The 11,531-nt window shown below is 32.8% G+C and overlaps 2 protein-coding genes across 3 annotated transcripts; both read right to left on the reverse strand.

Moving 5' to 3' along the window:
* Positions 1 to 275: 275 nt before the first annotated feature.
* LOC105768931 (uncharacterized) lies at positions 276 to 2,272 on the reverse strand. Of its 2 annotated transcripts, XR_008195962.1 has the most exons (6): positions 1,620 to 2,272; positions 1,282 to 1,506; positions 1,087 to 1,197; positions 924 to 991; positions 622 to 803; positions 276 to 474 (listed from the first exon to the last, which is right to left on the reverse strand). XR_008195962.1 is itself a non-coding variant. In XM_012589215.2 (5 exons), the coding sequence occupies exons 1-4, from the start codon at positions 1,704 to 1,706 to the stop codon at positions 944 to 946; spliced, it is 471 nt and encodes a 156-aa protein (XP_012444669.1). In that variant the 5' UTR covers positions 1,707 to 2,272; the 3' UTR covers positions 276 to 803; positions 924 to 943. The 2 variants fall into 2 exon arrangements, 1 of the variants encoding a protein (XP_012444669.1); XM_012589215.2 differs by having other exon boundaries at positions 276 to 803.
* Positions 2,273 to 3,404: 1,132 nt separating this feature from the next.
* LOC105768930 (transcription factor bHLH144) lies at positions 3,405 to 6,444 on the reverse strand. Its single transcript, XM_012589213.2, has 4 exons — positions 6,277 to 6,444; positions 5,702 to 5,836; positions 5,383 to 5,574; positions 3,405 to 4,794 (listed from the first exon to the last, which is right to left on the reverse strand). The coding sequence occupies exon 4, from the start codon at positions 4,477 to 4,479 to the stop codon at positions 3,754 to 3,756; it is 726 nt and encodes a 241-aa protein (XP_012444667.1). The 5' UTR covers positions 4,480 to 4,794; positions 5,383 to 5,574; positions 5,702 to 5,836; positions 6,277 to 6,444; the 3' UTR covers positions 3,405 to 3,753.
* Between the last annotated feature and the right edge of the window lie 5,087 nt (positions 6,445 to 11,531).

An 11,531-nucleotide genomic window follows, 5' to 3' on the forward strand; every position in this document is an offset into this window, starting at 1 on the left:
ACAAAGGAAAAAATTGTTTTAAAAATACTTAATATCTTTTTCTCGTTACTTTTATCTATTAGAATTTAGAATAGAAAATTATAATTTTATTTTATTTTACTTTTTTCTCGAACTTTTCTTGCAATTAAAATTATTTTTCCCTTTTCTCTATTCTCGTCTTTCATCCTTTCTATTTTTTACTCATCCAATCATACCCAAAATGAGCTGAAGTTCAATTAAAATTTCCCACTTATCGTGTCAACGTTTTAGCTTTGGACATCAAGACAACAAACTAATGAAGGTTGCAGCTCGAATAGAATCCGTCCAACTTGATATCATTTTTCTTATAAGTCAAGTCTTTATGTGGAACAAAAAAGTGCATAGCAGCATGATTCATCGATGAAAACAATACAATTTCATCATCCAACTTAAATCTTCCCTTGTTGCATAGCTTGAAAGACATTTCAGGCTGCTTCACCATCTTCCACGCTAGAACTGATGAATTTGAAGCAAAAAATACAAGTTTAACAGCAAAAGCATGCATGCATGGCAACTACACATTTTCACTATTCAAAGATTAAAAACGGAGAGCAAACTATACGTAAAAGTCTCCTGATCCGTGTCAATAATATATCATAATACCTGAGAGGAACTAAAGTCTGAAAATGCCGGTAACAACAATAATTGTTTCAAAAGGATTGCCTCTAGGGACACCAAAGATCCTTCGACAAGGAAGAGCACAACCAAATGGCAAGAAGAGACCCACTCCCCATATTTTATTTGAAAGCCCTAACATTACTCCACAGCAGACGTTTTCAAAGCATCTGACATCCCAAGAAAACAACTTACTAGACATTTTGACAAACATATATTGTGCACAAAGTCCCTTACACAGGGAAAATCACAAACTTATCCAATTCCAACCCGATATAATAAGAACCTACCAATCATAGGAACACCAATTTTATTCTGGTTTGGGTGTCAAGGGTCCAAAATCTTTACGAGGCAATAACTACAAGAGGAAAAAAAAATAAAGTTGGTTAGTAAATGAAGATCGAATAATAAAAACTGATGTAACATGAAACTAAGAGAAAAGGGAGGGCTAACCGTCCAAAAAGCTCTGCCTTCGAGAAGGCCATAAGGAAGAGCTCCGAAATTCCTCGAATCCTTTGTATTATAGATGTAATCTCCTTCTACCCAAACATGCCCTTTAGGAACCTAGCTAAAAGCAACAAATTCCTGAAGGATAATGATAATTAAGGTTTTTTTTTTAAGAAACACAGTATTTCTTTGAATATGTACCACGATAGTTTCGCATCTATCACCCGATTGAGGGTCGACGACGTAGGTGATTTGATCACCTTCCAATCCGATCAACCGTTTGCAGACAATCTTCCTAGGAGCCTCGGGAGATCGAAAGATCACAACATCCCCAGGTCGAAGTTTGCCGGTGCGGGTCGAAATGCGCTCCACCAACAACATACTGCCTGTTACGTTTAAGGTCGGAAGCATGCTAGGACCATAAGTCTATTCAAGTACCCAGTCATTGCCCCCATATTCAAAAGCAAAATTAAAACCCAAGAAAGAAGAAACAGATTGATAAATTTGTTTTTCTGGGATAAGTCGGAAATTTTGCTTACAATAGTGACAGTGCCGAGATATTTGTTGGTAACATAAAGCAAACAGAGGCCTCTCACTACAGCAGTAAAGCTGCTCCATTCACCCATTCTCCTCTTTTTCTCGATCGATTTTCGATTTGGGTTTATAGAAGAAGAAAGAAAATCATGGAATTGTTCAATGCCGGTAGTCGACTATTAACTTTCTTCTTCTTCTTCTTTTTAAATTCTTGAATCCAACATTGCCCGTGGACCAAAAGTAATAATCCAACGCTGCCTGTGGGTTTTAGCCTACTCAAAGAATGGCCTAAAACAGTCTTAACAAAAACCCATTTTGTAAAGCTGAGATAGTATTAGCTTGAGCTTGACAGCTTTATTGCTTTTCAAATAGGTTTCTAATAAGGCTCAAGTAACCGGGTTTTTCAAGAGATAAAAGTTATAGAGGGAACGTGTTATTATTATGTAAAAGTACATCATTCCTTGCTTTGAAACGTACTGCCTAATGGTTGTCACTAGGAATTAGCTTCTTTGTCGAACATGTAGCATTTGGTTTGGTTCAATTTCAAAAAAGAAACTTCACAATGGGGCTATAATTTTATCAGCACTGGTAAAACAAATCAGCAAACTTGGTAACCTCCGGATCCCTAATTCAAGAGAGAGACAACACACAATCAAAAAGACGAAAGATAGGTCGAAAATTGTTTTAAGTCATGCTTTGTGGACCTGAAGTTGAGTCCCTGACAAGTCTTCCCTGGATAAAGCTCCAGTCACTACTAGTTGGATTGGGTGAGTCTCCTATTTTCCATCACTAGTGGCTGAAAACCCATCGAATTGCAGTAAGTTGGCAAATGGGTTCGTTGACATAATGATAGTGGTGTTGAATTTTTTTTATTTGTTTTTGCATCACTCGCTGAATATAGCCAGCCTGTTTCCCTAAAAGTAGGCTAACAGAAAGTCAACTCTGTTAAAGTCTAGCCCACCCCTGACATTTGACATGAGGCGTGCATCATTGGAACCATAGTTGCTTGGGGGTGGCCAATTCGTAAGACCATCCCGCCTCTTTCATATTATTTTTGTAGGTAGATTAGACGATACTTGTATTTTAGTCAAAGATGAAAAGACTTCCCTCCAGTTTCGACATGATTCAGCTTTACTTCCAGTCTTTCCGTAAACAAAATATAAAAAAGAGTTAACCAATTGAATCCTGAAGACGCATAACAAGTTGGAAGTGATGATGAGGGAAAATCCAACTTAACAAAAGTTGATAAAAGAAGTGGGTCCGTCCAACAGGCACATAACTTGGCAGGAGTTCGAAAACTGATAAAAAAGGTCGTGCTGGTGCGCCACTAACTGCACTACCTACTGGCTCAAATACAGCGATTGTGGGGGAAAGGTGCACAAAAGAAAAGCACCATGCATGCATGACAATGAGCTCTCATGTCTCTAAATATCAGCACATAAAAGGGCATATTATGTATAAAGGTATTAAGACTGACAGGTTTATGCACCTCATGCTCAAATACTGATAAACAAAATATACACAAACAGGATCGGGCACCACATAAAATGTATTAACAGACAACAGCACGTCTCTGGACTTGCAACAAATTATTTCTCAAATATAGTGTACCGTGGGGTAAAAAGAAACCACGAGAATATTAAAAAGAGAAGCAAAGAAACGACATCAAACAAAGACAAAAGTCCGAGTAAAGTGGTACTCAAAAGGTTTAACAAGCATTTATAATATTTATGCAACAACGGGGAATAAACAAAAAGCAAGTAGAATAAGAAACCAGGCAGCGAAGAAACTAATACTGAATATCTTTTAAGTACATTTCATTAACATTCAAAGCAGCTACTAGTGCCATAAAGATAATGGCAACTACAAACTTAGTAGTCATATTACAGAGCCAAACTCCACCCAACCTCTCTCCCTTTCCAAGGGACATGATATATGATCTTCAGAAGTTTAAGCAACACATGCACTGGCACCATTAATACATATGCATAACTGGAAACTAAAACACACATGAATTCTAAATGCCTGTCTTCTTTATCTCTGGAACCCAAACCATCAGAGAGACGGCGAAGGATGGGTACGCAATACAGGATAAACTTGAATTCCAGAAGATGAGGAAACCATTACCAGAATATGAGTTTAATCTCCATTCTTGAAATTCTCAACTCCAAGCTTCTTTACTTCAACCTTGAGAGACTTGAGGTACCGAACAGCTTCATCGAGAACTGCTACAGTACCCATCTGATCAGCACCTGGTACAATTCCCCTTAGAACCTTAACCATTTTCTTCATTTTCAGCCGCTTTTTGGGGTCAGTACCACAACCACTACCAGAGGATTTCAGAGTAGAAGAACATGAGCTGTTTTTTCTTGGTTTTGAGCCATAGGCAGAGTGAGAATCAGTGTCACTTTCATAATTACCAGAAGTCCGTGCTGTGCTAACTTCTTCCTCATCATAATCTTCTTGTTCCTCCTCTTCTGAGCTGAGTAGTGCATCAATATCATCTGAATCCTCTTTCAGAGAGGATGAGGTATCTTTTTCCGCATCATTAACATCTTTAATGTCATACTTTCCATCAAGATAAGTTGCAAAAACATTTAATCCATGACCATTAAATTTGTTTGCAACAGCAGGATTGAACATTATCTGGTTTCTATGATCATTCTGATTGAAGATAACGAAATTTTTGGGACAAACCTCTGAGGGTTGAAACTCAATGCCATGGAGGGGTGGCAATGGCTTAGCACATGGAGGAAAAACTGTACCAAAAGCAGAAGGAACCGGCATGTGAATGTAATTATCATCCACATGATCTGCAAGTCTGGGCACTGCTTTTGGGGAGTAAAACTGTTGATCACTCTGCATCGAAATTTCTACTTAATCAAGAGGTTCACAACAAAAGATTGCTTCTTGGCTTTGAACGTGCAGTTATTCAACTTTTAAGTTGGAAGAAGATTTATAACTAAATTATGGTGAGACAAAAATCTAAACTACTGGATCGCCATTACAATATGTCAAAGCTACCTATCCCAAATTTGCCATCAACACAATCAGATGTTCCATTCTATCACAGCCTCACACATAACACAACCGAATGGCACTCTCCCAGATCCCAATTTCCAAGAGTTCCGTAATACCAGACTACGTAACAGGCTTAAGCAACTGACGGAAATACTCTGCCTGCAATAGCATATAAAAAAGTCAATATAACCATAAAACTTGCACGAGTAATATGTGCAGCAAAAACAAAAAGATACTTTGTCGATCATATTTATAAGAACAGAAACTTTAGTCCTGCTTAGTATTTTGGAGTCACTTGACAATTTCTATTTCATTAAGCCTGCTAAAAATGGCCAAAAGTCTATGTACTGTACATGTCCAGATCTGTTGACAAAGGGAAATCCACAACAACACGGATATACAAATGATAAACATCTTTCATTACTCAAATTTGAATATAACTTCTTTCTCTTCAACCATAACAATTGCATGTATGCCCACATAAATGTGCTTTGTGTTCGTGGTTGTTGTAGTTCATTTGCTTGTGTGCATTAATAAGACAGATTTTTCCAATCAGTTATTTGACAAACTAGAGATCAAGAGGCCTACATCCAGACATACTACAGCAACATTAGTGATGGGACAATATATGACATGGCACATAGATTTATCTAAGACAGCCTTTCATGCATTTCCAAGGACACAAACATATAAAATATAACAGGATGGAACATCAACATGAAATTTGAAACAAGAAAACATATTTACCTGACAAACTTGAACTAGCTTATAGTATGCAATAACACCAACGCTCATTTTAATTTTCCCAACTTCCTTAATTGCTCGATATCTCTTTATGGTTACCGAAATGTACATTCTCACACCTCCAACCCAAAATTTTCCAATTGCGAACGAAAGTTGAAGGAACCGTATCCCCTTTCAAATTCAATCGAAATTCACCTACAACAGTAGAATAACAACAGATAGATACATGATGCACATTACAATGTAAATTCTTTTTTTATTCTGGAAATTATAAGGCAAGCAAAAGATCATGAACAGAACTTTTCAGATTAAGAGAACTAACCAGAAACAAATAAAATTACAGTATGACAAGAAAGAAAACAACTAAGCGCACGCAGTTGACGAAAGACCACGGCATTTTGTTAGACTTTGATTCAACCCCGAAGTGATTATTGAAGATAAAATCCAAGTCTTTTGCCTGCCAAAAAAAAATAAAGGAAGTAGGAGTTAAAATCAAACACAGTTACACAAGCACTTACATTAAGAAACCAGGGGATCTGCAGTAAAAGAGGAATGAAGTAAACAAAAGGATCAATGATAATTCAAGCTCAGTGGAACTAAAACTCAAACGGAAAATTAAAATCAAAGAAAGTAGTTCTATTTGGTAGCAGATATAGATCTAGGAGAAATCTAGAAAACGAAAGCACAGAAATTTTAATATAGAAAAACTCACTTTCCATTAAAAAAAATCACAAATTCCTCAGTGGAACTATATGCACGAATTGCAGATAAATTAGAGGGGGAAAACACAGAGACTAACAAAAATACTACCATTAAAATATATATGATACCTATTTTTTAAGGGGGAAACGTAAATAATCTAGATAACGAAAAGGAAAAAAAAATGAAAAAACTTACAATAAAAAAAAAACCACAAGTGAATCGAAGGACAGGAAGCAGCCAAACAAGAGAGGAAGGTAATAGGGAAAACTGGTCTGAAAAAGCCCCTGGATTTGCGCTGAAGAAAGCTGCAGAGTTTTAATTAAGGGAGTGAAGATAGTGAAATTCTGGGTAAGAGCAATTAATTTTCATTATATTTTTTATATAGGGATTTTGGTATTGAGATGTGTGCAGTTCGGAGTCAAACGCGGTGGGATTTGAGCCGTCGGATTTGGGCCATTTCCGTGTAATGCGGAAGGGAAAGTGACCGTTGGATGCACGCGTGACAGAGAGGAACCAGTGGGGCTCACGAGGTTTGACGATTTATGCGTTATCGTGGAATCGACTCTTCTTCTCATTTGCTTTTTGTTTTTCGTTTTTTTCTCAATAATCCTTTGTAGATTACTTGTATTATTATTTTGTCTAATCAAGTATTAAGAACAAACTTTGGGTGGGGGCGGGGCGGGGCGGGGTAAACGTCTTCTAAACTTCTAATCACTTTACTAGTAATCTATCTAATTTTTTATTATTAAACTATTTTTACAATTAATTAATTGTGTGATTGAATTTGGTGTTATTAATTGTGTTTACAATGAAATCAATACATTTTTAAATCGAGTCAGCGGTAATTAGGTATTTTCATTTTTTTAATTTTTAAAATGTTTGAAATAATCTTCCACCTAAAAATTCAACATTTATAAATGTGTAATTAAGTTCGCCTTACAAAATAAAAGAAAATTACTAAAATAATTTTTCTTATTTCAATTTATCATGAATTCTTTTCTTATCTATAAAAATCAATAAAATTTATAGACATTAATATTTGAACTTATGTCAACCATATTCATAAATTTTTTTCGCTTCAACAAAAACTTTATTTTAATATTTTTATACGTTTTAATTTTATTACACAAATTATTTCACTCACATTGTTTGTTTATTTCATTTTATGAACTTTCGATGATTCTGGATGTTCATTAATAGCTTTCTACAAGTAAGCTCGATACCAATCCAAGAAATTTGACAATACAATGATAAACAATTGAAGTGCATTTAATATTATTAACTTTGATGTATTTATTTATTTAAATTTTATTTTACTCACAATTTAAACAATTTTCTTATTTTAATTCAATACATATTGTATATGTGCTATTACTAATTTCAAACTTTGCATTTCATTATTTATTATATGTTATTTTTAAATGCCCGCTTATGTTTTAAATACGTAATTTCTACATGTATACAAGCGTAATAAAATTTTTAGTTTTAATTAAATTAATAAAAAATACTTATCATTTAATTATTTTAAACAAATTTTATGTGTAAAATATTTATTTTTCACCGCCATATTTTCTAGTGTTGATTAAATTTATTATAAATCAAATTGTATCAATTATTAGGTGAATGTATGAAATAAATCTATATTAATATAAAACTCTTTAACTGAATTTGATATTATAAGTCAAGTTAGATTAATTCGATAAGTAAATAATTAATCCTAAAAATAATATAAATTCATAAAATGTAAATAAAACCCTAATTTAAACTTTTAAAATTTCAGGTTAAAAACTTCTCAATCTCTCATAAATTACTCACTTAGCTTTAAACTATATTATGGCATAGTTAGGATGGGGTATAATTTTGACATAACAAATCTATTTATAAAGAAAATTAATGCAAATAAATAAGGATTTAGTTAAAATAATAAAATTGACATGATAAAACCATATTTTTTAGGTCAAAATTCCATAATTTTTTATTTCCCTAGATTGTATGGAAAAATATAAAACTACAAACACCAATACACCATCATACTAATATTTCTTACTTTGTAAATGAATGAATTTTTGGTAATTTCCCAACTAAATTGAGGCTCGATTGATAGATTATAGCTAAGATGTCAAAATCAACCCAATCAATGAAATCAATAGTTCGTCTGGTTCAACTAGTGGCATAAAATTAGATGTAGACCCAACAGTTTGTGAATCAATTAAAAAAAAAAACTAACACAATAAATCTAACGGTTGAATAGTTTATTTTTTAAAAAGATAATTTGTCTTATTTTTATGTTTTTCTTTTAATTTTTTTGTTTAATCATTGTTGAACCAACGATCGAATTGATCAAAACCTATTGATTCGAGAATCGATGGTCTAGTCTATTTGATCACCTGTTTGTTTTTTATAACATCGGTACACCAACTCAAGCAAACAATTTTACCATTTATTTAAAATAAAAATATAATTGTTGTTTATTTTTTACTATATTTAAGTTATTGATGGAAACCAACTCAGTTGAAAAGGGACTAAATGTCTCATCGTTTAACCAAATATTTACTATAAGGTCCATTTGGATGAGCGTTTACCTCCAGTGCGGTCTCACATTATAGTATCTAATCTCGCTGCCACTGCTGTTTGTACACTAACGGCAAGTAAACGCACCGCCCATCCAAAGGTGAAACATCAATATAATTAAAAAATGAATCATATTTTTTTACAAAATCAATTATATTCTAATAAAAATATTTTCCTCTTTCTATGTTTTTTTATATAAATTCAATAAAAATTGGCGCTTAAAATCATAACATTTAAATATATGATTTTATGTTTTTCAACCTATACATTATTTAATATTTAAAAAGTAAATTAATCCATCCATGTGTTGTAATCCAGCTTTTAATACTTTAATCCTTTCCATCGCGTAAAAAATGTGCACAGACAGAAGCATATAAAATAAATTTACAAAAACCAAATGAGGTAATCTCTCTTTAAATATATAAAATTCACAATCGTGATGAAATCTCCTTCTTTTACATAGAAATAGAATCTTATTTTCGTACGTGGTCCCATTATTCTCCTCATCCTTCATTTGTTGGAGGAAAAGACTAAAGAGTTTTTAGGTCTCTCAAAGTTCGAACATCCGCTCATTCCTACTAAAATCAAGATGTTAATTAAGGACGAGATTCCTCACAACATCACTTTGATTTTCTTTTAATCTTTAATTTATTCACATATTCTAAAAAATTGTAAACATAAAAGGATTGTTTTTAAGCAAAACTATATTATCAAGTACATAAACTATCATTGTAATTTAACCTCCAGTAAAATTTGATTATTTTTAAAATAAAATATTATTTTCACGTATATTGTGATTAATGCATGCGTGGGAATAATGTACAACACTCGTATAAACAAAATCAAAATATTAGAGACACATGATTTTCACGTGAAGGTATAGTGGGCAACAAACATTCATGTTTGATGGCTTTGGCCAAATATTTCCATCAAATTCCTTTTCTTTCCAAACTCGTGTTCGTAATTTGATTACCGAAGGAGCAAATTTAAATTCCAACTAGAACAGCTCAACAATCTCTGGGAAAATTACGTCCCTTTCCAAACATCTGAAAATTCCTAAAGCTCTCATGTCGCCCTCTCACCACTCTGCAAAATCTTTCCTCTTCCCCCCCATTGGAGTCGAAGCTCTAATATCTCGGCTATCATTTACTTTGATTACGAGTTGTGGTGCCATTGTTTCTTCGACTTTGTGATGATTTCAAAGTTGTAATTGAATTCAATCTCAAATTTCAGGGTTCGTGGTGATTTCATGTTCTTCACTGGATTTTAATCTGTTTAAAGATTGAGGTAAGTTTTCATGAGATTATTTTCAATCAATACTAAAGATTTTTAGCTTCGAAATGAGATTTTATCATTAATAACCTACCTCAAGGACAACCTGCGAGCCCAATAAAAAAATTGTGTGTTTTTTTTACTCTCAGATTTTATCTTACTAAATTTGGTGAGGTTTCAAGACTTTATGTGTAATTTTGTTTACTAGAAGTTTTCTTCTTTAGAGATTTCATGAAGCTTCCGATTTTTACTTTTAGATAGAATTGTGGACGTGGGTGTTAACAATGTTATCTTTAATCTTTAGCAGGGGCATAAACAACGGGCTAATTGGAAATGATATAAAATAAAATATATACATGTATATTTCATCCAAAAGTAGGTTGGTAGAAAAATTAAATACTCCTTACAACATCCACAAATAAGTTTAATTTTAATATAATCCAAGAGCTAGGGCAACTTACATGCAATGCGTAAATACATCTCTTTGTAAGAGAAGTCGGATTGTATTTTAGTTTTTTGTTAAAAAAATGAGTAAATTAATCTTTGCACGCAAACTAATCATTCTGTTAAAAATTAGTCATTGTATGTTAGCACGAGGTAAATGTGACACACCATGACAAATTTTTAATAGTAGAAATTAATAAAAATTTTAATAAAAATGACTAGTCAGCCATTTGATCTAATATACAAAGATTAATTTATTCATTTTTAAATAATAAAACAAAATATAATATAACTCTTAATACATTCAGCAACTCAAAATGATCAAAAGCATTATTCTAAATAACTTCTTCTCATCCTAGTTAATGCATCAGTATATTGGTTCCCCCTCCCAACACATGCTTCGAAGCATCTATATTGGAAACCACTGAGAAGCATCAAGATATATAACCACAGTAGAATCAATTTCAATATCCAGATATTCAATATTAAAACAATTTGTAACACATACCTTTGCATTGACTCAGGTTATAAGCATAAACCTACTTCTTCCTCCCTTTCCTTTTTAGAGTGAGTTTGGATGGGCGATAGATTTACATATGACTAGTTTAAAAACAACGGTGGTAGCGAGATTAAATACTGTAGCGATACTATAACGTGAGACAAAAAATAAACTAAACGCATCGTATCACACCCCACCACCCATCCAAACCCATCCTTAATCACAGACGAAACACTTTATTTGTATTTTTCCCTAATTTTAAGAATTTTAATCCCACTGCCGTTGACTAAATAATAATTCAATCTCTTAACTATTAATATTATCATTCCAAATATATATTTATACTTCACCCCTCAAATTTTTCCAATGATGTTTGATTTCTTAATTTGACCCTACTATGATATTTAGCTTCAAATTATAATTTCTTAAAACTTTGGTCTAAACCTCGTTTATTAATATTAGTTTAATTATTTATATTTTAATGTTTAAAATTAAATAGATAAATTATAGCAATTACTAAGCGTGTATATATATATATATATATATATATATATATAACTTTATATATCACACCTTGATGGTTCGCTATTTAAGTTGGCTCATACTTTATAAATAATGGGCGACAAGATTACCCTCATCCCATTTCAAGCTGGGCTTAAGTGAA

This window comes from Gossypium raimondii, chromosome 5 (genome assembly GCF_025698545.1).
Source record: "Gossypium raimondii isolate GPD5lz chromosome 5, ASM2569854v1, whole genome shotgun sequence".
Classification (NCBI taxonomy): domain Eukaryota; kingdom Viridiplantae; phylum Streptophyta; class Magnoliopsida; order Malvales; family Malvaceae; genus Gossypium; species Gossypium raimondii.